This window comes from Orycteropus afer, unplaced genomic scaffold (assembly GCF_000298275.1).
Source record: "Orycteropus afer afer isolate SDZICR_OR568_19922 unplaced genomic scaffold, OryAfe1.0 scaffold00155, whole genome shotgun sequence".
Lineage (NCBI taxonomy): Eukaryota > Metazoa > Chordata > Mammalia > Tubulidentata > Orycteropodidae > Orycteropus > Orycteropus afer.
This window is the reverse complement of record NW_006921742.1, coordinates 2,725,969-2,753,743: the sequence shown is the minus strand read 5'-3', so window position 1 is coordinate 2,753,743 and position 27,775 is coordinate 2,725,969. Positions and strand designations below refer to the sequence as shown.

Here is a 27,775-nt window from a genome sequence, read left to right as displayed (position 1 = left end):
TAGTGCTGCAATGAACATGGGTGTGCATATGTCTGTTCTTGTCATGGCTCTCACTTCTTTAGGATATATACCTAGTAATGGAATGGCTGGATCAAATGGTATTTCTAATTCCAGTTTTTGAAGGAATTGCCATACTGCTTTCCACAGCAGTTGTACCATTTTACAGTCCTACCAGCAGTGCAGGAGAGTCCTAATCTCTCCATATCCTTGCCAGCGTTTGTTATTTTCTATCTTGTTGAACTTTGCTACTAGTGTTGGGGCAAGATAGTATCTCATTGTTGTGTTGATTTGCATCTCTCTAATGGCTAATGATCATGAACATTTCTTCATGTGTTTGTTGGCCGTGTATGGGGTTTCTTAATGAGAACAAATATTTTGCAACAGAGTCAACTTTTAGCCAAATGCTGGCTTTGTGGTTTAATAATGAGCTCAGACGTGGCTCTTCTGTACAGTTGTGACACTCATACACGGTTTTTATCTACAGTTTCTCTTGCTTCCTAGTAAGTAAAAAAAGTAAAATTAATGCCAAGTACTAGTACCAAATTAAAATAATGCTTGTGATGTTGTTTTAACTATGTTGAAGTTAAGGAAATTTAAAAAAAAAAAAATTCTCCCAGATCATTTCTTAATTTAGTCATAAGATGTTCTTGTTAACTAATTAACCTATCATTAGTTATTAATGACTAAAATAGGAGATAATATTACAGGATTCAGATTCTGTAAGGATGAGTGAACTAGAATGGCGGTTTGATTCACAGCTTTGAATCTGATGATTCATTCTATGTTAAAACTTGTGTTCCAGACATTTTCTGTTAGTATCCAGATCAGTGGGCAGAGAAATAGGTTTTGGTCTCTATGCTAAAAAGTGAAATTCCTTATATTTTTTCCTATCTGAAAAGGAAATGTAATTAATTAATTAATTTCTGGTCAAAATGTTCTGTTATTTTTTCTAGAATGATCTTTGGAGTCTTAAAGTTTATTACAGGACACAACACAAATGCCAAAGTATAGTAAATTAGGATTGAATAGAATAGGATTTCTTGAAAATTAACATCTATGAGGGTGACTGCTTTGCTGGGGTGTGAGTGGGTGCAGCCCTGGACCATGGAGGAAATCTTGGACAGACTAGAGAAGTGATTCTACTCCAGTGAACTCCTGTGGGGGCTGCAGTGCCATAAATGGCTTCCCATGCTAGTCCAGAATGCTTCTGAGTCCAGCCGAGTACAGAACACATCACTAGAAACTAAATGTGAATGGCCTTGGAATGAGGAGAGAAGTGGAAAGAACCAAAGGGAAATGATGTGGAAATATTGATAAAAGCAAGGATGCATAGATGAGAGTGGGAGACCAAATTTTGGGGGAAAGATATTATTCTGATACCTAATTTATTTTCTGCCATCAAAATAGCTAATAGATGAATAATAGCCAGGAGCTCTGGTAGCCTAGTGCCTAAGGCACTTGACTGCTAACCAGAAGGCTGGCAGTTCAAACCCACCAGCCACTCCTCAGAAGGAAGGTTGGACAATCTACTTCTGCAGTGATACCGCCTCGAAAACCCAAGGAGGGGTTGCTATGAGTCAGGTCCGACTTGATGGCATGTAACAACAGCAACAGCAAGTTGCAATACAACTGCTACACTACTACTTGCTTTGTAAATTTCTACCACTCTTTTAGAAAGAAACAGGGCCATAAAGTTTTAAAACCAAAAAGTATTCATACCGTTTAATTTCCTAGTCCCATTTCTAGAACTTTTCCCTAAGGTCATAACAGAGGAGAAGAACAACTCTGTGTGTGATGATGTTCACTGCAGCAATATTTGGTAAAGCAAACAGTGGGAGGAATTTAAATGTACTCAAATTAGAGAACCAGTGGATATATTCCACTTAATGGAATATGACAGGTTTTATGAGATATAATTATGAAGACCATGAATTACGTGGGAAAATGTGTGTAATATGAACCCAAAACCCCAGATCCCAAATTTGTATGTACTTTATGATGATAATTATAATAAAAATTATCTTTGCATACACAGCAGAACAGGAAAGGAACATGAATTTAAGTTCATGATTTAGATAGTGGAATTATACGTAATTTTGCTTCATGTATTCAGCATTCTTCTTAGATCATTATAATGTAGTTTGCGTGATTAAAAAATAATTTTAAAGTATTGTTGGTGAAAATGAGCAATCAGCCAGTCACTTGTAGCTTCAGAATCTTTTTGGATTTACTGCATGTCAGTTTAGCACTACAGATGCCACAAGATGGAAGGAAGGAAGGGAGTGAGGCAGAACAAACGGGATTGCAGGACTAAAACTGAAACAACCCTGTGCCATCCAGTCGGTTCGACTCAGAGTGACCCTACAGGACAGAGTAGAACTGCCCCCTATGGTTGCCAAGGCTGTAAATCTTTACAGAAGCAGACTGCCTCATCTCTCTCCCACGGAGTGGCTGGTGGGTTCTAACTACCCACCTTTTGGTTAGAGGCTGAATGCCTTAACCACTGTGCCATCAGAACCCCACAGGCCTAAAATAAGAGGGGAAAACAAAGCAAATGAGTCACTCATTTAACTCTACTCTCTCCACAGGGATAAGATGTAAGCAGGGACCTGATGTGTTTGCGGACCTGAGTTTATTCAGTTTTGGACAAAATTGACAATAGAAAATTAGTTCCAGGATTTCAGAAGGAGCCCATGCATCTTCCAGGATAGATCAACCTACGACAGGAAGAGGTTTTTTTTTTTCTATGTATGAACTTAAATTTCATTTTCCTGTCACTACTTCCCCAAAGCCAAAAATGCAAACCAAACCCACTTCCATCCAATTGATTACAACCCATAGGGTTTGGTTTCCATAAATCTTTGTGGAAGCAGACTGCTCATCTTCCCCTGCAGAGCAGGTGCTGGGTTCCAACCCTGGCCTTTTGTTTAGCGGTCTGATGCATTAACCACTGCCCTAGCAGAGCTCCTTGCTTCTCCAAAAGAAGTAAATAAGGGAATTTTTTTTTTAAGGGTAGAAGCAGAAATGAAAGAGGAGCAAACTGCCTAAATTTACTAGAATTATGCCGTCTCCCATCTGGGGACTCAAATATTCCCAGGGTAGCACACAGACTTTAGAAGTCCCATTTTTGGTTTTGTTTCATCTTCACATCAGCAGGTGGGTGTGAGAGCTCATTTGAAAGCAGAGATGCTAGTTGTACTAAACCCTTCCCTGTTCTCTAGCTGGCCAATTCTAAAGTACTGGTGAGTGGACAGTCCACTTCATGGAGTCTCTGGTGACTGGCAATGTCTTCCCTTGCTCCCTGTGGTCCTAAATTATTGAGAGGCAGGACCCAGAACCAGGCACGAAATAACCCATGTCAAGCATTTTGCAGTAGTGAGGGAAGGAAACAAGATATCAATCAAAGAGGATCAATCAATCAATCAGTCAGTTGGCCAGACCTGATGAGAATGTGTCCCAAAATGAAGGGTGGGATTAACTCAACCTTCTGCCTTCTGGAGGGGCTCCCTCAAAAACTTGGTTACAAGAACTGAATTGGAAGATTTGTTTGTCATTATGTCAAGTGTATTTCTGTTCTATTGGAAGGCTAAAAGGAGCTTTGAAAGAGCCACAATTTTAAATTATCTATACTTGTCTGTCCTGAGGATCTCTGATAGCATAGTGGTTAATGTATTTGGCTGCTAACTAAAAGATGCATGGTTCAAACCTACCAGCCACTCTGTGAGAGAAAGATGAGGCAGTCTGGTTCTAAAAACATTTACAGCCTTGGAAACCCTATTGGGGCAGTTCTACTCCTAGTGACTATAGGATCGCTGTGAGGTGGAATTACTTGATGACAGTGGGTTATTATATTTTTTTGTTTTTTTCTCTCCTACCTCTAAAATTATACACATAATTGAAGATAGAGTACCCTCTAGTTCTAACCCTCTTTTTCCTTTTTGCTGTTACCCTTCAGTTTGTCTTTTCCTTTTTTGAAAAAAAGACTTCAACTTTTATGAATTCTAGACTTGGTTTCTTTGAGGTACCCAACCATGGGCTAGAAAGGATGTACATGAAGAACTAATGGTCCCCTTTTCTGAGCTCAAACCACAGCATGTGTCTTTCTTACGTTAAGAGACAGTCAAAGATCTTACCAACTCCACATACTTCTTGAATAAAAAATCAAGCTTTTCTTCAGGTGTGTGCAACTTGTTCAGATTTTGCATTAGGAGGTTGGCTTCTTTGCCTTAAAAAAAAACAAAGACATTTTTATAAATAAGCATTGAACTTTCAGTCACACGATCTGGGCTAGAATCTCAGGTTGACTCATCACTTGTTATTACCCAACCTAGGCTGAGCCACTTAAACTATTGGAGCCTCAGATACAATTCTTTCTTTCTGTAAAAATAGATGCCGTCTACCTTACAGAGTAAGTGAGAATTAGCTGAGATGTTTGGAAAAATATGTAGTACAGTGTCGAGGCTCATGATAGATTTGTAGTTAATGCCTACTGCAACAGTAATCTCCAAAATTTTATCCCAAGAATCCACATGTTCAAGTTGTTTTTGTTGTTGTTAGTTGCCATCAAGTCAGCTCTGACTCATGGCAAACTTTTGTGTAACAGAATGAAATATTATTGCCCCATCTTGAGCCATCTTCATTATCTTTGATATGCTTGAGCCCATTGTCTTGGCTGTTGTATTAATCCATCTCATTGAAGGTTTCCCTCATTTTGGCTGATTCTCTCCTTTACCAAACATGATGGCCTTTTTTAGGGACCAATCTTTTCTGATGATGTATGTGCCCAAAGTGAGCAAGATGAAGTTTCACCATGTTTGCTTCAAAGCACCATTCCAACTTTATTTCTTCTAATGCTGATTCATTTGTTCCTCTGGTAGTCCATGGTATACTCAATATTCTTTGCCAGCCTCACAGTTCATTGCTACCCATAAGGTTTCCATCTGCTAACTTTTGGAAGGAGATTGCTGGCTTTTCTTCCTAGTCTGTCTTAGTCTGGAAAATTTGTTGAAATCTGTCCACCGTAGGTGACCTTGGTGTTATTTGAGATACCAGTGGCATAGCTGCCAGCATCACAACAACGTGCAAGCCACCACAGCATGACAAAGTATCAGAACACAACACCTATTTTCCTAAACAATAATAGTAAACATAATCAAAATTTCTGATTAGCATGTAATGGCCAGTGTTGCACTAGAGTAACTAGAATTCCAGTCAGAGACAAAGAAATTGGATAGTTTGGTTTGCCCATTTTTTTTCTGTGGTTTTTTGGTCTAGTATCTCTTACCTCTCTTTTGCAAACTGATTCTTTCATTTCTGTACATAAACCCATTCTTTTTGCGTGGGATTAACCCTGACCATATTTCCTACCAAACAGAGAACAAAATTGATGTAGATGGAGAACAGACCCAAGATGTGGAGGGCCCTTGTGTCTCTCTGTTTGGGGCTCTAGCCCTTTCAGGTATTCATTTTCCCCACCTAGGTCTTAAAGTCTATTAGCAGTTTCATTTTGTGTCCCTAGCTGGAGTTTACACTGTATTTTTAAACTCATTCATATTAGTTTCCCAGGCTGCTGTCACAGAGTACTACAGATTGGGTGGCTTACTGTGTCACAATTCTGGAGGCTGGGAGTCTAAAAGTGATGTGTTGGCCATATTGATTCATTTTAAGGGTTCTGAGGAAGAATCTGTTCCATGTCTCTCTCCTAGCTTCTAATGACAGCCAGAGATCTTTGGTTTTCCTTGACTTGTAGACACATGGCTTCAAATCCCAGCCTCTGTCTCCCTTTGTGTCTCTTTTCCCCTTTCATAAGAAAATCACCCATATTGGAATAAGATCACCCTGCTCCAATATGACCTCATGTTATCTTAGCTGAAAACATCTCCAAAGGCCCCATTTCTAAACAAGGTCACATTCATAGGTACCAGGGCATTAGAATTTCAACATATCTTTTGGAGGGGACACAATTCAAACCATAATATCACCTAAATTATTATTTAACAGTGTTTTGGTTACTTCATGGCACTCTAACAGAAATACCACAGGTGGATGGCTTTAACAAACAGGAGTTTATTCTCTTACAGTTTTGGAGGCTAGAAGTCTGAGTTCAAAATTCCAGGCTCTAGGGTCTGAGTGAAAGCCCCTCGACCTTAGACTTTAGCTCTGCCTCTTGCTCCCAGCCCACTGGAGATAGAGGTATCTCTTCACTCAGGGAGCTGCTGGCTGCTGGGGCTAACAAGTGCAAGGTCAACAAATAAAATGGCACAGTAACAGTATTACCAAACAATATAGCAGGCCACTAGTTCAAGTACAAAGACAGTCCCAAAATCAGCAGAAAACATGGCAGGCTGTTAAATAAAGACAAAGCTACATGCAGGGTCCATGTGTGCCCAAAACTAGAGACCTCTCTCAAAGCTGCTTCTTATACACTAGAAGCAGACCACATCCCCAAGGCAGCTACTCAGCTGCTCCAGTAGTTTCCACCATGGAGTTGATTACCAGTCTCATCATGGGGAATAACTACATCCAGCTGCCTAGCCACTCAACCAGGCCCAGCCAAGCTGACACACAAACTGAACTACCACAAAGAGTAATCTCAGTTTTATTCTTTTATTTCTCTATTATTCTTCCTTTTGTCTTTTTCAGCTCAGATTGCCCTGTTTGCTTTTCTGTTGTGCCTGGAAACCCTAACTTTATGTACCCATTGGGCTGAGTGTTGGGAAGGAGGAGTGGCACTCTGGAGTCTTCCCCCCTCCTCACCAGCTGTGACACCCATTCTGTGTAATCAATGTAGGGAGGTCAAACAGTAGGCCTTGTGGCAGAACCCATGTTTCCTGATGTAATTCTGCTTAAGAATATTAACAATTTCGATAACCTTTTCCTCGAGAATAAGTATTTCCTCTTTGCTGTAATATTTATTTTTCTCCTGGAGAGGCAGATATGCCATGGAATTGTGGTTGCTGCAGGATATACAACAGTCCAGTTAAATTCAAATTTCAGGAAGACAATGAGTAATTTTTTTAAATTACAAATATGTCCCAAATATTGAGTAAAACATACTTAAACACTAAAACATATTCATTGTTTATCTGAAATTCAAATTTAACTTATTATCCTGTATTTTTGCTAAATCTGGAAATCGATGTGGAATCAAAGTTTAGGTATGAAAGGGACTTCAAAGAGCATCCAGACTGACTGGTTAATTTTAAATATCAATAACCTAAGGTGCAGAGAAATCCACGTTTACATAGTTTGTGCTGGCAGAGCCAAGGCTTGAATCCAAAGTCAGTCACCTGCCCTAAACGACTCCACTCCTGGTAGAATTTTGAAATCAGGAAAACCTAGAGAAATGAAGGGAAGCTTTTTTTTTTTTTTTCTTTTTAAGAAAATGACCTCATTTCTAACAGTTGTTTTGGCCTATGTTTGCTCAGTGAGTCAGTTCAAATTATAGACAGCCTAAGACGGGAGAAGGTGAGTACCATCAGTTCCTCTATCAGCTCTCCAATTATAAACCGTGGCCTAATGTGTTGCCCTTTGCAGCTGATATCCACTGGGGCTCCACCCCAGCTGGGCTGCGTTATCCCTGTTGGAGCAGGGATCATTTTGCATTGCCTAAGTGAATTCTTTGCTTTTCCATTTGTGGAAGATGCGCACATGAAGACTGCTGTCCTAGGTTACCAAAAGCAACCAAACCCACTGCCATCAAGTCAGTTCTGATCCTGTAGCCAGAGTTGAATTGCCCATAGGGTTTCCAAGGCTGTACATCTTTACAGAAGCTGTCTGCCTCACCGTTTTCCCATGGAGAGGCTGGTGGGTTCAAACTGTTGACCTTTTGGTTAGCAGCTGAATGCCTTAATCAGTGCATCACCAGAACTCCTGTCCTGGATTAGAGATCATTTATTAAAGTCAAGAGACCTTACTGTTACCAGTTTGGACCCAGGGTCTAGCACAATATTTGGCCATGGTAAGTGTTCAGTGAATGCTGATAATAATGTAACAAAACAAAGCCAACTAGCACAAACTTGAATCAAGTCAATGAATTTAATACAATTCTGAATAACACTTTGTGACCAAGCAGAGGAAAGACTGGTCTCCCTCTCACCTGTGACATTAAAAATGTACTAAGATACCTTTCAGTGTGAGTCCAGCCACAGAAACCATCACATGTCTGGTTTGCTGGAGAGAGAAACAATTCATTGAGTCCAATGGGTCTCTCTTCCTGAATTAACTATTCTTTGCCTAGGTTCTGTTTCCTTACCTATGAGAAGAGGGTTTTGTTTTATTTTAATCTTAACACTTACGAAAGCCTCTTTTTTGCTACAATATTCTGTTATTTTTGTATAGAAGGTTAATATTCACATGTATCAACCTGTTGTTGTTGTTATTTGCCATCTAGTCGGCCCCGACTCATAGCGACCCCTCCTTGGGTTTCCGAGGCAGTATCACTACGGAAGTAGGAATGCCCAACCTTCCTTCCAAGGAGTGGCTGGTGGATTTGAACCGCCAGCCTATCCTTCAAAAATTAATTTTGTCTTCAACAAAAAAGCCAAGTAATTGGAAACAGGTATGTGCGGAACTCAAAAACTTGTGACATCAGAGAGTTATTCTTTAAGCATCCATTGAATTTGCTGGACTATAGGTGCTATGTGGAATTATTGTGGAGGAAGGAAACAGACAAAGACACTGCTCATCTTGTAAGAAAGTCTATAATCACAGCTCCATGAAAGTGAGGTCACTTAGTCACAGTGCCAGACACAAGAGGAAAACCAGCCTCATTCAGGGACACTTTATCAGGAGGGGATCAACTGTGTTCTCATCAAAGTGTCATTCCAAAGCCAACCTCGTTTCTTTCCCATTAAAGTTGGGGAAGGCCTGTGGCGGGCATATGGCCACCGTACTGCCAAGTGCTCAGCTTGGTAGTAAGTCTATGTGAGAGCCGAACCCCCTGTGCAGCAAGAGCAGCATGTCAGAGATGTTGTGGTCACTGGCACAGATGGAGACTGAAGGAATATTGGACTACGAAGGAATTATGTTTATATAAAAAAATCAGTAAACTTAAATGAAGACAACTACAGCCACTGTAGACATGTGCATTAGGAGTTTTCGGAAACGTCTAGCATGAGGGTTGATTGTTTACACTAAGTTTGGTGACAATTTATGCAGATTTAATGAGTGTTCCAAAATATGTACTTTCTCTTCCAAAACTGTTTTTTAGGGCTTTGGGGCTAAAGTTTCTTCTTGTTTCTCTGTTATGTGCCTTTCTTCCCCATCATAATTTCCACGTGTTGTGGCAGAAACTTAAAAAAGGGAAAGATTGAGAATGTTCTATTTTAAGTGTTAGACCCAGGTTCATATTTCAATGTTAGTTTTGTGTTCCTTTTAACACAATTTAAAAATACAGAGTGCGATAAAAATATTTCCTAAAGATCTATCTATATCTTTCAAGAGAAAAAAGATTGGGACCTGGGTTCTAAAACTGACTCCACCATGAGCTAGTTGAGTAACATTTTTGGAAGGCTTGTAAGTTCTCTGGGCCTCAATATCCCGGATTATAAGGCTAGTAGATTGACACAGTAGATTCTAAGTTCAGCGTTTAAGATTCGAAGGTTCCATGACAAAGATATCATTAGCCATTTTAGCTTGATTTAAATAACAAAAACAACATAAGTTAACATTGTTTTGGTGGTATATTTTTCTTCCTAAAATGTTTGGTCCACTTTTTAGATTTGTAAAGATTCTCTTTCCCCTTACTGTTTGTTGTTTAACTTGGTTGTAATGCCTCTCTCCAGGTCGCTGGTGACACAGACAGTCTGCACTCAAGTACTAACTAAAAGGTTGGCAGTTGGCCATTCAAACCTACCCAGAAGTAATGTGGAAGTAAGGGCTGGTGATCTTCTGTCAAGATTACAGCCAAGAAAACCCTATGGAGCAGTTCTAGTCTATAACACATGGGGGTGCCATGATTCAAAATCAACTTGGTCCCAAGGTGTTTTTTTTCTTCTTCTTTTTTTTAAAATGCATCTATCAGTCTTGAAAATATTATGTTTTCTGGTCAAATTGCTTTCCATTTAGCTAATATTTTATATTGTTTGTATTTTAGTGACACTCGGGACTTTGGCTTCTCACTCATTTGGGAATTGGACCCAGACTTCTTATTAGGCCAGTTGATAATGTGTTTAAACTATTAGACATTTCTTGGTTATAACTATAAAGACTATTTTGTTAAAAAAAGAAACAAAACAAAACAAAAAAATAACTCAAGGAGTCTAATAATGAGGGAGGCATTGGTGCTTTAGTTGTAGAATTCTTGCCTTCCATGCAGGGGACCTGGGTTCAGTTTCTGCCAATGCACCTTGTATAGAGCTGTCAGTCATCTTTCAGTGACAGCTTATGCGTTGGCTATGATGCTTAACAGTTCTCAGCAGAGTTTCTTGACTAAGATGGACTATGAAGAAAGGCCTGATGATCTACTTCTGAAAATCAGCCAAAGAAAACCCTATGAATCACAACAGGTTCCCAACTGTTAATAGGGATGGTGTATGACTGGATAATGTTTTATTTCATTGTACATGAGGTCACCATGATTTTGGGGTTGACTGACAACAATAATGAGGAAATTATTTCAGAGAAAACAAAATCTTACAATAAAAAAGAAAAATATCAGAGGGAGCAGGTACATTTTAATAACACATTCTCTGCCCTAGCAGAAGAGAGTGCTAATCTTTCTCTTCCCTTCCATCTACTTCTCCAACCCCACCTCTCTTTCAGAATCTGGCCTAAATTCTCAATTCCCTAGGCATCTACTCTAGAATTTTCAGTCTCTGTGGATTCCTCTTTCACTTGAATTCTTTTGGTCTCCAGCTGTCTCTTCCATAAAATCTAGCATTTGTATCAAAACAACAGGTTAGTACCCTCTCAGAGTGAAACTAAGAATCAAACTAAAATGGATGAAACAGATCATCTGGGAAAGTGCTCTCTAAAGAAGAGTAGATAAATGAATGTCTGAAGATGCCTCAAAATAACACAGCCTAATCAAGGCACCGTTCAGCGGGTAGAACTGAACCTCACCTGTGAGGAGAAATATGAAATCCATGAACTTTATTCCAGTTGTTTCTGTGTACTTCTGTCTCATAATATTAGTAACTTCAAGTCTGACCTTGGGTCTTTATGACTTCTCTCATGGGATAGAATGGACTTGTTGATCAGCCTTGTTTTTCTCCTAGGTTTATCCTTTGAGCTTATGACTTCCTAATTAATCAGTCATCAACATCAGTGTCAAAAGGTATATTCCACTAAGAGGCATCTTGGAAGAAAGGCCTGGTGATTCACTTCCGAAAGATCATAACCGTTGAAAACCCTGTGGAGTACACTTCTACTCTGAAACTCCTGGGGTTGCCATGAGTTGGACCTGATTCAACGGCGGCTGGTTACTGGCATTTATATTTTATCATGGTTTTATCATATATGGTGCTTGTGCAGAGCTCCTAATGTTGGCAAAGATGTATTTAATGAGACACTTGTGAGCCTAGGGTAGAGGGAAAGGGAAGGCAAGAGGGATGCTTCCGTTATTAATAGGATGCTGTCTAATGGGAATCCATTTTTGTTTCAACTCTGATGCCAAGGAGAAAATGATTGTACTAGCTAAAGAGATTTTAAAAATGTTTTTCCCACCTGTTCCAATGTGTAGCATGTTGGTTGTGGAAAATTATGCAGCCTCTAAAAGAAAAACAGGTTCTGAGCACTTGTGTTGTAGAGACATTTCCTAAATATTCCAAATGTTCTATCACTAAAGGGTCTTGTTGTCCAATAAGTTTAGGGAATTCTGTAAACTATAACTAGCACTATGGAGATTTTCATTGAATATATATAAAAGGTCTGAGAATTTGGGTAGTGAAAAAACTATATAACTTTGTCTGAAACCTCCAAGAACCCAAAGTACAACACTTTGGAAAATTGTGAACTAGAGAATAAGAAAATTTCAGCATCTTGTAAATACTAGCTAAGGAAGTATTATCTGACAAACATTCAATAATTAAAGACTCTTCTTTGATCATGTGCATAAGCAAATTTTAAGGATATATCTTCAAGTAAGGAATGAACTACTTGCTAAATTCTATGAAACATCCAGATAGATTATAAAGACAAGACCGCAGCCGATACTTTATATATTTGCTCCAAAAGAATCAAGGAAGCACTTTCTGAAGCATCAAAATCATTGCTTCCACAATCTTCCATTTATGTCAAAATTACCCAGAGTGCCTGGCCCCACTCCAGATCACCAGTTCTGGATCTCTGTATGTGGGGTTTGCAAACAGCAACTTTGACAAATTCTGCACTTGATTCTAAATGCACAGTGAAGCATCTACAGCATTGGTCTAGATGTTAGTGCAGTGCCAATTCATTGCTAACTAAGCAAGAAGCCTGCTAAAACCCCTTGCAAACAATTGAAAGAATGTTTACTTTGGTGGTTGTATGTTTAGGTTAGCCTAAAAATATTGTTGTAGCTCATAATGCAGTTTAAATAATACAGTGTTTAGAAGAATATGCTAAGGGTGTTCAGTAGAATGCCATGGAGAGGCCAGCAGCCTACACTCATGTAATTAGAGTGGGTTCACCAAGGCACTCAGATTCACAAACATTGGTTCTGGTCAAACACACTCAGTTAAAATTTCATAACTTGTAGATAGTGCCAGAATTAGAGAGATGGGGTGTTTTTCTTTCTCTAGAAAAATTGTTCATTCATTCTTGTAACAAATATTTGTTGAAAACCTAGTATGTGCCATTCACTGTCCTAGGCACTAAGCATCCAATGGTGTACAAATACACATACTGTCTCTGCCCTTGAGATAAAAGATCTGGTGGAGGAAGACACACATTAACCAAATAATTACAGAATAAATGTGTGATTTCAAACACTGAGAAGTGCTATGAAAGAAAATACATGGTGCATTAAAAATACAAAATAGTAAGAGTTTATCTGGGAGCTCTGGTAGCATAGTGGCTAAAGCACTTGACTGCTAACCAGAAGGCTGGCAGTTCAAACCCACCAGCCAGTCCTCGGAAGGAAGGTTGGGCAATCCTACTTCCGCAGTGATACTGCCTCGGAAACCCAAGGAGGGGTCGCTATGAGTCGGGGCCGACTTGACGGCACATAACAACAACAACAACAACGAGAGTTTATCTCGGATTGCATTAAGAAAATACCATCTGAGTTGTGAATTAAGTGATGAGTAGGAGTTAAGGACCCAGAAGGCTGAATTGGATGTAGTGATGGAGAGGAGGTAGATATTCCTAAGCAAAGAAAACAGAGTGTGCACAGACCTTATGGGGGATGGAGCATGGCATGCTCAAAGAACTGTAAAAGAAGAATCAGACTGACAATAGTAGAAGCTGGTGGTGGCGGTGATAGGGACAGTGTTCAGGATGGGGATGTTGTGGGGTAGAGCGATGTAAGATAAAGCTAGGGTTAGAGCATTTGAGCCTTAAAGACCATGTTAAGTGCTTAGATCTTTATCCTAAGAGCATTGAGGGGCCATTGAAGAGAGAGGGTAGGTGGGTTCACTTAGGCTGTAGTGAGGGGAAGGGGCTGGGGGCAAGTACAGCAAGAGAAAACGCAGGGAGAACTTGAAAGAAGCTATTGCCGCAATCCAAATGGTAGACATATCTGAATGTGGCTTTTTAGTAAAGGTTAGAGGAAGTCCCCTTTGTTATAAAGGTTTGAAAGAAAGAAAATTCAAATATTAGAACACAGCTACTTGCCTAATCCTTTTAGTATTTTCTTTTCCAGTTTCTGCTCTTTATTGCTGATAGGCTCTTTGGCTGCAGATGGCTCTCCAGGAGCAGTGGGCTCCCTTTCAGTCACTTCTGTGGTCTCCTCACAGTCCCCATCCTCATTGCTGGGCAATTCTGCATTCTCAGCCTGCTCCTTGGCACTGTCAGGATCCTCTTTCCCTGCTGTGCCCACAGCAGACCCGTATGTGTTTATAATGTCTTCCAGTTGTCGATTCAACTCTTCAGAGATATCATGAGCTCCTTTCTCAGGCTGCACACTTGCCTCTTTCTCTGATGCTTGGAGAAAAGTTGGGGAATCCTGGCCATCTGTCATCCCCACGCCATTTTGACTGGGTAATGATGAGGAGCTCTCCCCTGGAGGGGTTGGCTGTGCTTCCGATGAGAGCTGTACAGGTTGATTAGTCTCCATACTTCAAGTAGTATCTAATGAGAAACAGTTAGGTTTAATGTACATATAACCCGGTTGCATGTAAGTAGTAAGGATATCCCCAAATGAGCGTCTACTAATTATTCTTTCTGACATAGAATGAATGTATTTTCATGAACCATTGACACTACAGTTAGTAAGGTAGGAATAGCTGGAAGTCATTTTCCAAATCAAGTCATATCACCAGGATATTTTTGGTTTTGGTCTTTAAATATCAATAGCGTTCCCTATTATTAACATTAAAAGAGTATTTCATGCTATTGTTTTTCATGACCATATTTGTCACTTTGCTTGGAATAATAAATTTGTGGTTGTTATTCTCTTATAAATTCTATGTAGATTCACAATCACTCAAAGTAAATGGATGTATGGATTTAAAATATTTCTGTTGAAAATGGTATTAGTTTTCTTTCAAAATCAAAACATTTAATATAAGAGCCATTGGACCTATTAAAGATCATTTATAACAATTTCATCCTTAAGTTCTATTTTTACCCATAAATCAAAATTTGATTAATATGAATAGTTGGATATAAATGCAGGATTATACTGGATATATACTTTCTTGCTTTTCTGGTATTTTCTTTTTCCTGGATAAGTAGCACATAATTATCAATCATCAAACACTTTTGCTGAAGTTCAAATTAGCATCATTTTTGGAATAATGCAGAGAATGAAGGAAGGTATCAATAAATACCAACTTGTATGGAAACATAATGATGCTCATGTCCCGATATAAAATATAATGACTTTCTTTTACGAAAAAACATCGCAGCTTTCTCTATTCAGTCAAGAAGCACTAGGATACGTTATGTAATTTTAGGAAATAGCAATATTTAATGAACAGGGAAGAGATAGAGTAGGGAAGTAATCCAGATATAACCTGGGATTGTAGGAAATAGGGGGGAGGGAAAAATGAGTCAAAGATTCTAGAGTTTCTGACTGAATGTGCAGTGGATATCTTTCAGCTATGGTGCATTTTATTTGCAAATGATATTTAATGGTGAGATTGCTAAGTAGCAGCATTAAAATATGGCAGGATTCTCAAAATATGTAGGTTTTGCTGCCGTGGTGGCATGAAACAGAAAACATACTGCACCAGATAGCTTCCTTTTCCTGTTCTCAGGGCAGTAGATGTCAAAGGCTTGGGCGCCACCAAGAATGGAAAGTTCAACATACGCATTTTGCCACCCACCTTGTGGTGCTCACCAGGTACTTACTAACTTTCACTCATTCGAATTCACCAATTCTATTACCAAGTGATGCAGTAAACAGCTTCATGGTCTTCATCACAGAACTTTTCTTGATCCTGACCTCTCCTTGTTGGGCACACGCGTTTATAAATAACTTAGGCCTGCCACTCCACCCCCACCCTTGAATTTGGAGAAAGACACATGGCACCTGCTATCCAGCCAGGAGTTATTTTAAGCTCTTCTAAAAGGAGTCATGATGTTTAGCACTTTATCCTTGAAAATCAAGGAAAGAGAATAATTTTAAAATCAATTGAAAACAGGAAGCATTTACGGGCTTAAGTCATGTGGGTTTTAAAGTGTTAGGGAGGTTATTTTAGAATGAAATTAAATTGAAAGTAATCCAAACATCAAAGCAATTAATTAAAAGCCTGAGTTTGTAGGAGTTTGAATGTGGTTAGTCTAAATGCAAGTGCTCTATTTGTATAGATTTGGTCTTTCTTCTAATGAATAAAGAGCAACGTTCATCATTGCTGTATTTTTATGCTTGATTCCATGACTATACTTCAATTCCTGTTCCACATTTACTTTAAAACAGAACAACTGAGTCACTGCAAACTATAAGGCAACACAATTCCTAAAAGTAGCCTCAAGATAAATCAACAACAGGAAAAAAAAAAAACAGGCAAAGGCACTCTGTTACTTTTAAATTGTCCCTTTCCTAATAAATTTTATAGCCCCCCCAAAAAAATTTCTAAATTTCATCGTATATAAACTTCACTGCCTACTTCTTTTGTTGTTGTTTTTCCCCTGAGAGAATTCTTCACTTGTACTGGCAGTCCCAGCAGATCATTATCTGCACATCCCTTCCTGAGCAACACATTTTAATTATAAATAAAACAATGGAAAGTTCTTTAACAGTTCACTGGCAGTCTCAACGTTACAAGTTTCGAATACCACAAACTGCACTCTGCGTCTCCTCACAGGGCTTGGGGGAATGTTTGTCATACTTACCAGAAGGCAAGAAGCCTAGCAGAGAGAGAAAGGAGAAGAAAAAGGCAGCAAAGAACAAGTCAGGGCAGCAGGGACAACAGGAGACAGGCCAGGCCCTGTTCTTCCCAGGAAGAGAGGAACCAAAGACACACACACACACACACACACACACACACACACACTTGGGCACTGGCAGAGGGTGGGAGGGGGTGGGGAAAGGAACATCCTATGACACAGCAAAGAGAAATAACACCCAAGCTTCAGTAGCTGTCTCTTGGGAAAATGTCTTAGAAAAGAGAAGCAGCTGATAGATCTTATCAGATCCTGCATGTTTTGTCTTTTTAAAAATTGAAACTGTGAGTCTATAATAGCCCCTTTGCTAGTGCAATTTTTCACGATTGTGGTTTTTGGGTCAGAGTTCAGTTTTTCTTATTTCTTGGTTTATTTCCAGTGTGGTTTATGATTCATCTTCCCTTTTTCCCTCCTTATGCTAGCCTAATTAGTGTCAGGTTTCTTAACAGGATTCATGAAAAAGAAAAACAATGGCATAGCAAACTGGAGATGGTAGGAACACTTTGATTCCAGAGTCTTTGCTTGGTTTACTCGTAAAATGTGAAATCCGAGTTTAGAGGGATATTTTAGAACTGTGGTTAGTGTCATCTTTATGCACATGGTTTGAGGCCCCTCTGGTAATTGGCGTGACCTCAGAGCACACATCTAACTCAGATAACTGTGTTCTCATCTCAGAGAAGCCCTTGGGGAATCAACTTTTTCCACCTTAGTTGGCAACTTTCCTACTTCCAACACAGCTTTCACCACCCTTCTCAAACCTTCAACCTGCTCATTCATGTTGTTGTTGTTGTTGTTGTTATGTGCCGTCGAGTCGGACCCGACTCATAGCGACCCCACCTTGGGTTTCCGAGGCAGTATCACTACGGTAGATTGCCCATCTTCCTTCCGAGGAGTGGCTGGTGGGTTTGAACTGCCAGCCTTCTGGTTAGCAGTCAAGTGCCTTAGGCACTATGCTACCAGAGCTCCCATGCTCCTTAGAAAAAAACCTCTTCTCAATTCACCTTAAAGGGCCTCGCTGTCAACCTACATGCAAATTACATCCCCATTCTGTTTCTGTAGAATGTGTTCCCACACTTTTCCAAAGTATATCCATCCAGATTTTTCAAAGCAGATTCAGAAGAGGAACACTGGTGCTCCTCTTTTGGGAACCCAATGGCCATAATGATACCTCTGTGATAGGTAGTATAATGGTCCCTTAAAGATATCCATGTCCTAATCTCAGAAATTTGTGAATATGGTGACTTACATAGCCAAAGAAATTTTGCAGATGTGACAAAATTAAGAATCTTGAGATGGAGAGATTATCCTGGATTATCCAGGTTGGACCTAATGTGATCACAAGGTTTCTTCTAAGAGATGACAGAAAAGAGTGATGTAGCACTACAAGCCAAGGGAAGCACGCAGCCAACGTAAACTAGAAAGGCAAGGAAGCAGGTTCTCCCACGGAATCTCCCCAAGGGTCACAATCTTGCTAACACCTTGATTTCAGTCTAGTGAACCCATTTTGGATTCATAACCTCCAAAACTGAAAGATAAATTTGTGTTGCTTTGAGCCACTAAGTTTGTAGTGAACTTTTCATAGCAACAAAAGGAAACTAATGCATCCAACCCCAAACTCTTTCTACCCTTTTATGCTGGCCCATACCCCCATGGGGGAACAGAAAGGAATTCAGGTGAAGGTGGACAAAATAAAGACAGAAGACTGCACGGTAATAACACACTGGAGTTATTCCAAAAGGTGGTCAGTCTTACCTGTAGAAAGATTGTTTAACTTGTAGAATCTTTACCCTGAGGTTAGATGGGGAATAGTATTTTCCTTGTCTTCAAACTTTTCCCCGTCACCACTCCCTGCCATGCCTAGGACCTTGGAGAGACCTGTCTTCTGTTTTCCAATCAAGATCCAGAGGAAAAACATGAGACCATGAAACTGGCTAACTGGCTCCGAGGCTCAGAAGAAAAGCAATCTTATCCGCTTACATGTTGCCTTATTGTTTGTTTCCTATATATCTCATTAGTCAGCTATTCTCTCTTCTTGGCTTCTTTGACTCAATATATAAATATGATTAAATCTCCATTATCATAAAAAAACAAACATACAAAAGAAAGTCTTCCTTCGATTCTTTCTTTCCTTTGTGCTATTGCTTAAGGGACTCTGGAGCCAGACTCTGAGTTTGAAAAGTAATTTCTACAGCTTACTAGCTGTGTATACTTGAGTGGATTGCTCGACCTGTGTGTCTCAATTTTGTTGTCTAGTAAATGGAGATGATAACTATGCCCACTTTTTGGAGTTACTGTCAAGATTCCATGACCCTTCATAGAACAAGTACTATCATTGCTTCTTCATTTATCACAAAAAATATTTAAGGAATATCTATGTCAGTTGCCTCTGCATGCCCTCACTGCAAACCTCTGTATCTACCCCATCTACCTAAGGAAAATCGACCCTTGAAATTTAACAATAACCCACTTGCCTGAAACAGTGGTCTCTTCTTGATCTCTTGTCTTAGTCCTCATTCCATGCAAACCTTTTATAGCCAAGAACACTAATGACAACCACCTTTTCCAAAGGAGAGCAAATATTTTTTGAGAAGCTCAATTCAGGAAAATTAAAACTATTTGCAGACTAAATTTTTTAAACAATGAAATTATATTGCTTAAACCCATGATATATATTTTTTAAATGACCAATTGATCACTGGAGGAACTGGTGAATGACTTCATTGCTGTGAGAATTGGTACATCAAGAGAAAAAAATTAAGCATTATCTTGCCTTTCCTATACGAATGATAAAAAAACCAAATACACTGCTGTGAAGTCGGACTCGACTCACAGTGACCCCTCCTTGGGTTTCTAAAGTGGTATCACTATGTAAGTAGATTGCCCAACCTTCCTTCTGAGGAGTGGCTGGTGGGTTTGAACTGCCAGCCTTCTAGATAAGAGGTAACTAAATAATAGATTAAGAAATGTTTTGTCTTTTCAGATGTTTTCTCACTAATAAACAAAGAAGTAATGATAGAATATCAATATTTTGAACTCTGAATGAATTAGTAGATTTAGGTATTGAATATCTAATGAGACTAATATCTTAAAAGGAGACACCAAAAGACATTATTTACCTTCTGTTGGAAGAACATACCACACAACACTGATGAAGTTGTTTTGCCTAAAAAAAAAAAAAAAAAATTATCCCTGAATCTGATCAAGAGAGAGCAGAAGACAGAGGAATGTGGTAAGTTCCATCACAGGATGCGCTGAGCAAAATCTGGACTGGGAGGAGCTCCACAGAAGAAGTCACCTGGTTTCCTCAACAAATACATTGCAAAGAAGAGAAGAAAAAGAAGTGAAGAAACTATTAATGAAGAGAGACATAACAAATCACACAAAGGGAATGTTATTTGGATCCTGATTCAAAAACAAGTTGTGGGGGGGAAAGAAAAGCACCATCACAGTAGTGAGATAATTGCAATTTGAGCACTGATTGGATTTTAACAATATTAAGAAATTAATTTTAATATTTTATGTGTGATAATAGTATTAGTTAAAAGTTAAGAGTTCTTAGTTTGCAGCAGGGAAGGTGTTAAGAAGAGAGGCTAGAAACTGGAGAATGCTTAAACTGAAACAGGAAGAAGAAAGAAAGAAAAAAATAAAAGCGAGCAGTAATGAGGCAAGTGGTAATAGGAACAAGGAAAGGGGGCAGGTCAGGGAAACCAAAGGCAGGAAGGAATTTTCAAAGTTATTGACCAAGGAGGAGCAAGCCATCACCTGTGGATACAATCAATTTGCCCAATCCCTTTCTCCCTGTCACACAAGCACATTGTTAAAGGTCTCTTGGTCTGGCCTGTTCTAGCCCCTTCAGATGCCCTTGTTGGTCTGGGGTTCTGGGAGACAGTGACATCACAGAGCAAGGCAAGTGCATCTACTGACATTGGGGTTTGGGTGACCAGGGTCTTATGGACATGGCAAAGGAATGAATATCAGTGGATGTAGAGTAAATAACCTAGATGTAAATCTGTTACTCCCACTATCTGCATCTAGTATGTTCCCTCTAGTTGCATGTCAAAGTTAATAATGTAATTCCAAACTGAATTGCATTGGATCAGTTTCCCAAGCATTGCATATTTTTATTAGAGTTTAGATAGACTTTACAATCTTAAGCATTTTATTGCTCATATCATTGTAAATATATGCATTGCATTTGCCTAAAATTTGCCCACATATACTGTAAAAATTTACATGTGTATACATTTATGAATGCTGGTGTAAAAATGTTCAATAATTGCCCAAGGATAATAAACCTTCACATGGTAAAACAGCAAGCCATGTTTCTTTGAATGGATATACATTTGGGACCAACTTATTTTTATCTTTATTTCAATTTGTGGTGACCAATCAATATATTAGGGAGTCTTGTTACTCAAAGAGATAAATGAAAATGTGATGGAAATACTTAATTTCCATATAGGAATCTCAAAGCACTTCCCACAACTTGCTTTGCCTTTAAATTTAATACCAACAAAGTCAGGAAATTAATGGTCATTGTGATTTGAAGATCCAAGTGCTGTTTTCCCCAGATTCTATTGCTGATGAATGTGGTCCACACCAGTCCTTACTGTATAAAGTTACCTTAGTCTGTGAATGGGGAGCTCTGGTAGCATAGTGCCTAAGGCACTTGACTGCTAACCAGAAGGCTGGCGGTTCAAACCCACCAGCCACTCCTCGGAAGGAAGGTTGGGCAATCCTACTTCCGTAGTGATAACTGCCTCGGAAACCCAAGGAGGGGTCGCTATGAGTCGGGGCTGACTCGACGGCAAATAACAACAACAACAACAACAAAGTCTGTGAATGAAGGTACAGTGAAATTGGCCCTACTACTTGGTGCAAGGTATAGTTTGGACCAAGGACCAGTACCACCTATTGGGGGGGACAACAGGAAGATTATCTCTCTTGGCATGAAACTGCCCTATTGGGCATTCCCTACTGCCCAATACTAGCTACCGGCTATTAGCAAACTGACCCAACCAGATCTCTCAGTAATAAAAACAATAAATCAGTGCTTCTCAAACTTAAGTAATATACAAATTCTTTCAAAGGAGTAACTTTTAAAATGTTGAGATTCATTTAAAGGAGAAAAGAACTCATCATGATTGAATAAAATTATTATATCATCTGTACCAACACGTACTAATACAAAAATAGGTATAAACTTTTATGCTTATAGCTCTTACACAATGTAAATTTAAAACCTATACATAATATCTACCATCTATCTAATACATATACAGTGAAACCTGGAATTTGATGGGACTGTCTTGTTTTTCTGGGTCTTGCAAGTTTTCCACCTTTGACAAGGTATAGTTTTACCACTTTTCTATTGCTGTTTTTTTTTAGTGGAAAATATTTGAATTTTCCTGCTCTGATAGATTTCTGCCTTACACAGGTTCTGGCTTTCACAGGTTATACTGTATTATATAAAAAAATTGCAGACCAATAAATACAATTGGAATTAACAACATTAATTTTATATGACAGGTAATGTTTTGCTGAACCTAAATTGCTACTAGCAGCATGAATGTGCAACGATTGCTAGTCCTTTTGGGTTCCTGGTACTCTGAAGTGTGCTGTGTGGATTCCTCAGCAATTGGCCCATTCAAATTGTTGCACACGTTTAATTCATAATCGTTTGCCATGATTTCATTTAGCCTTCATATGATACTAATGCATCATTTACTGTTCTTATTTGTCTGCAATTATTAAGTAGTGCTACACAGATACACATATACTACTTGAAGGTACCAAAGTTACAGTCATGCAGTTACTGTCCAGATGAGGCAGATGAGGCTTGTACTTTTTCAATCATAACTGAAATGAATACGCACAGAAGTTTTGAAGAAAACTCGTGACTCTCAAGAACTCCTCATGGCCTGGTAAATGTGCAAGGAACAGGGGCAGGTAAATAAGGAAGACCAATTAATGGAACTCGGTGTTTTTTTATAAAATCAAAATTAAGAGAATACAAGCTACTCTTCTAAGTATTCAAGATATCACAGGAATAAGTTTCTTTTTTTGAAAATATTTTAATTTTTATGCAAGTATTATAAGAAAACTGTTTTTTAAGCAGCCAGATGATGCTAGAGAAATTTATAACAAGAAATATTTTGCCTTGTCTCCCTACTCCCCAGAGGTAATAACTTTTGACTGTTGTTGTTGTTGTTTGCCCTCAAGTCGGACCCGACTCATAGCAACCCCTCCTTCGGTTTCTGAGGAGGTGTCACTACGGAAGTAGATTGCCCAACCTTCCTTCTGAGGAGTGGCTGGTGGGTTTGAGCCACCAGCCTTCTGGTTAGCAGTGAAATTGACTAGTATAGCTATTTCTTCTGGAATTTACTTTCTTATTTGTAATTAAGGAGCTCTGGTAGTGCAGTGATTAAGGTGTTGTGCTGCTAACCCAAAAGTTGGAAGTTCAAACCCACCAGCTGTTCAATGGGAGAAAGATGAGGCTTACGTAAAGATTTACAGCTTTGGTAACCCTATGGGAGCAGTTCTACTCTGCAATCTATAGGAATGCTATGAGTTGGAATCAACTCTGTGGTAGTGGGTTTGTTTTTTTTGGTTTTCTATTTGTAATTAAAATGCCTGTATTGCTGTCTGTCAACGCATCATTTCCCACCCACCCCCCAAACAAAAACATGTTGTTTTAACAAAGAAAACATATTTGTGACTTGAATTTTAAATCACATTTACAGATGAGGAAACCGTCTAGGCCCAAATAGGTAACACTGAAGCTACTACAGCTGGCAGGAAAGTGTGCCCTATATGCATTTTGAATCTAAAGTGTGAGGTGTAAAGTCAGAGAATGCCATACACATAACCCTCTAGTCTAGATAACTAGATCTAGAGAAAGAGCAGAAGACTAGGTGAAGTTCATGAAACCACCATTTGATCTCTTCACCTTCGTGGTGCAGAGTCAACAGAAAATTATGATGCTTTTAGATAATTTAAAAGTAGGTTGCTGGTCATTTTAAGTGAAATTTTCTCCCATTGTTAATTAGGCCAAGGGCATTAACTACAGAAGGATATTCCACTAATAAATACAGAACAATATTAGAACAGCAAAGAGGAGGTTATAGAGATCATCTTGGTTCTTCAATTATCGGAAACTTCCATATCCTAGCAGTAGAGCAGTGGCATGAACTCCAGTTCCTAAAGACTTAGTTCAAAAACTTCCTGTTGACATTCACATTCAGTAAGGATCCCTGAACTTCTGCCATCATCTGCTGGACTATGAGATCCTATTGGCTTTTCAGAGTGTAGGAAGGCATAGTGCCTAAGATTGCTAACCGGAAGGCTGATGGTTCAAACCAACCAGCTACTCCTCAGAAAAAAGACTGAGCAATCTACTTCTGTAGAGATCCTGCCTTGGAAACCCCAGGAGGAGTCACTATGAGTCGGAATTGATTTGATGGCAAAAAAAAAAAAAAAAATTATTTATTTATTATTGTGATTTGGGTAAAAGTTTACAGAGAAAATTTATTTTCCATACAGCAGTTCACACACACATTGTCTCATGACATTGACAGTTTACCCCAATGCAACACCTCTTTTTTTTTTTTTAATTTTATTATTATAAAGTTCAACACCACCAGTTATTTCTTCAAGAAGGTAGGCCTCCTGACCAACTTGGACATTAACATCTTATTTGGTAGCAATGTTGTTCACAGGGATCATGTTTTTGCATCACAGCCTACACCACAGGGAAATCCCATTTCCTGCAACGAACAATTATTTGAGGTTACACTAACTGGTGAAAACACTGGAAGCTCAGCCTTTCTAGCAGGACTTTGTACCTGGTTGTATCTTTCACCACATTTCTGGGCCTTTATTTTGCTTCATTTACGAGCCCTGGTGGCACAAATGTTTTGTGCTTGACTACTAACCTAAAAAGATGGATACTAACCCTAAACAGGATGGATTGACACAGTGGCTGCAGTGATGGGCTCAGGTATAGCAAGGATGGTGCACGACAGGGCAGTGTTTCATTCTGTTGTACGTAGGGTCACTATGAGTTGGAGCAGACTCAATGGCACCCAACAACAACAGCAGCAGCACTAAGTTAAAGCTAGGCTTTTGGAAACCACCTATCAGTGCCATGGAAGGAAGCCTTGTGAGCTGCTTCTCTAAGAGATTAAAGTCAAGAAAACTCTATGGAACAGTTCTATTCTGTAACAAAAAGGTTTAGTGATAAGGCCATCTCTCACTAGGAGGCCTTGGAGTCTTTTTTGACTCTTCAAGTTGGGCATTTGAATTTTCTTCTGCTGCCAATTCTACTTTTCTTTCATAATATTCTATAATTTTCAGTCTTTAGGTTTATGCAAAATAATCTTTATTAATGTTGGATTCCTCTGCTTTCACATCTATTTCTTCTGCTTTCTCACTGTTTTTTATAGTTAATCTGCTTTTGCACATCAGCATTTTTAGGGTCAGGTCAAAAGTGGTGGTGGGCCAATGGGCAACAGGCTTGAGTTAAGCTTTGAAAAGGGCAATGGAAGGAATAGGACAGGAAAACCAGGCAAAGTCATCAATTTTTGACATTGTCTATTTTCTTCCTTTAATGATAGATGAAGATTTAAATTTTTTTTCTTTTATTTTTTTAAGTAAAATTACATCTCATTTAAAAAAAATCCATATTCTGTTTTCATTATTAAAATAATGTTCATTGCTAACCCAGATAGAACACTGTGATTGTAGTTCTATTCTTTGCAACTTTCTAATTTTCCTGAAGTTTTACCTTTTTTCTTTTTTTAACTTGTCAGTATTAACAATATTCTTTCTTCACAAAGTGTCCAAGAACTCCATAAAATGTTTCCCTACACAACTATCTTCAAGACCAAACATGTCAGAGAATTTATGCATTCAATGTTTTCTTGGAACTATCACCTCCATATGCAAATACCCACAGAACTCCAACCTCCTCCTCCTGTCTGAACTGGTGGCTTTCTGGGCCTGCTGCACAGCTGTGGCTCTGGCACTTCCCCTGCTGTCATCCTGGGAATTCTTGTCACCTCTTTCCTGGTTCCCATTCTTCTCCTTTCTCAGTTTACTTCCTCATTTGGTGGAACATATCCTCCAGTGGCTTCCTGAAAAATATTTATGGAAGAACTTGCATGTCTGAAAATGTCTTTTTTTCTGTACTATTCTTACTTGATTGACAGTCTGGCTGAATATAGACTTTTAGGTTGAAAATCATTCAATCAAAAATTTTAAGACATTGTTTCACTATCTTTTTGTTGATAGTTTTTCTCTTAAAAGCCCAATGTTATTCTTGTTCCTAATCCTGAGTATATAATCTATATCTTTTTACTTCTCTGGATCTTTTAGAATCTTCTCTTAATCCTTGCTATTCTGAAGTTCCACAATGATTAAATTTAATATGAGTCTTTAATCATTTAGTAGGAGCTCTGGTAGCATAGTGCTTAAGGCATTTGACTGCTAACCAGAAGGCTGGCGGTTCAAACCCAACAGCCACTCCTTGGAAGGAAGGTTGGGCAATCTACTTCCATAGGGATACCACCTCAGAAGCCCAAGGAGGGGTCGCTATGAGTTGGGTTCAACTTGACGGCAGTGAGTTTTTTTTTTCTTTTGGGGGTGGTGTGGTTTAATCATTTACTGTGTTGATACTTAATGGGTTTTAAACCTGGAGATTCATGTCTTTAACTTTCTTTCCCTTTTTATCATATCATGAAGATAGCCCAAGACTGGGCAGCATTTCATTTTGTTATATGGGTTGTCATGACTTGGAGCTGACTTGATGGCAACTAACAACAGCAAACTTCTCCCCCACCCCCGAATAAACTCCACTGCTATCAAGTCAATTCTGACTCATAGGGACCCTGTAGAACAGGGTAGAGCTGCCCTATAGGGTTCCAAGGCTGTAAATCTTTATGAAAGTAGACTGTCTAATCTTTCATCCACAAAGCAGCTGGTGGTTCAAATGACCAACCTTTTGGTTAGCAGCTGAATACCTTAACTACTGCACTAACAGAGCTACTTAATAATCACAACCCCTCTATCACATGTCCTCATCTTTGTCCTCTGTGCCTCGTGCCCTTGAGTATAGAGCATTTCAGGCTCAGCTTCTCCAGTGAATAATCCTCAGTTATTCTGAAAGGGTGGAGAGAGGGGTGGATTACTTGACTACTTGGAGAGGATTTGGGGACCCATGGGTTTAATTGTTCTTTCTGGTCATTAAGAAAAAGAAAAAAAAAGATCTTCAAATTATCTATTTACAGTATCATGCCTTACTACCTGCTCTGGTAGCATAGTGCCTAAGGCACTTGACTGCTAATCAGAAGGCTGGCAGTTCAAACCTACCAGCCACTTCTCGGAAGGAAGGTTGGGCAATCTACTTCCATAGTGATACTGCCTCGAAAACCCAAGGAGGGGTCGCTATGGGTCGGGTCCGACTCCACGGCAATGGTTGGTTTTGGTTGGTTGGCCTTACTACCTGTTTTGGTTACCTAGTGCCGCTCTGACAAGAATATACCACAAATAGGATGGCCTTAACAAACAGGAGTTTTATTCTCTTACAGTTCGGGAGACTAGAGGTCTGAGTTCAAAGTGCCAGGCTCTAGGGGCTGTGTGTGAAAGCCCCTTGACCTTGGGCTTCAGCTCTGCCTCTTGCTCCTGGCCCACTGAAGCTAGAGGCATCTCTTCACTCAAACGCTACTGGCTGCTGAGGCTAACAAGCCCAAGGCTGACAAATAAAATGGCACAGTCCTGATGTTACTAAACCACATGGCAGGCCATTAATTCAAGTCTATTGAAAGGTTGGCAGAGCATGGCAGGCTGCTGAACAATGACACAGTTACATGCAGGGTCCAAAAACAACAACCATTGCCATTGAGTTGGATCTGACTCATAGCGACCCCTCCTTGGGTTTCCGAGGCAGTATCACTGCGAAGTAGATTGTCCGACCTTCTTTCCGAGGAGAGGCTGGTGGGTTTGAACCACCAGCCTTCTGGTTAGCAGTCAAATGCTTCAGACACTATGGCACCAGAGCTCCCAAGAAAGAGGGTAAGAATGTATTTATACTCCCCTTTTGAAAACTGGAGTCAAGAAGATTGGTTTAGCCATTATAGCTGTCCAACAGTAATGAAAAGTACTAGTTAGAAAAATAAGGAACTCTTGCATGAGAAATACCCAGTAGGGCCCGGTTATTTTATTTTTTTTTTCTTTCAGGGATACTAAAGAAGAAATGGGAGCTCTGGTGGTATAGCGCCTAAGGCATTTGACTGCTAACCAGAAGGCT

General features: G+C 39.3%; 1 protein-coding gene and 1 pseudogene across 1 annotated transcript in view; both read right to left on the bottom strand.

Annotated features, from left to right (window-relative positions):
* TXLNB (taxilin beta) overlaps nucleotides 1–14,197 on the bottom strand; it is a 66,627-nt gene extending 52,430 nt beyond the window's left edge. The window contains exons 1-2 of the mRNA XM_007946291.2: nucleotides 13,756–14,197; nucleotides 4,134–4,225 (exon numbers count right to left, since the gene is read on the bottom strand). Of these exons, the coding sequence (XP_007944482.1) occupies nucleotides 4,134–4,225; nucleotides 13,756–14,197 (534 nt within the window). The remainder of the gene's footprint in view (nucleotides 1–4,133; nucleotides 4,226–13,755) is intronic.
* A 9,893-nt stretch (nucleotides 14,198–24,090) lies between these two features.
* Nucleotides 24,091–24,939, bottom strand: LOC103201576 (annotated as a pseudogene).
* Nucleotides 24,940–27,775: the final 2,836 nt, after the last annotated feature.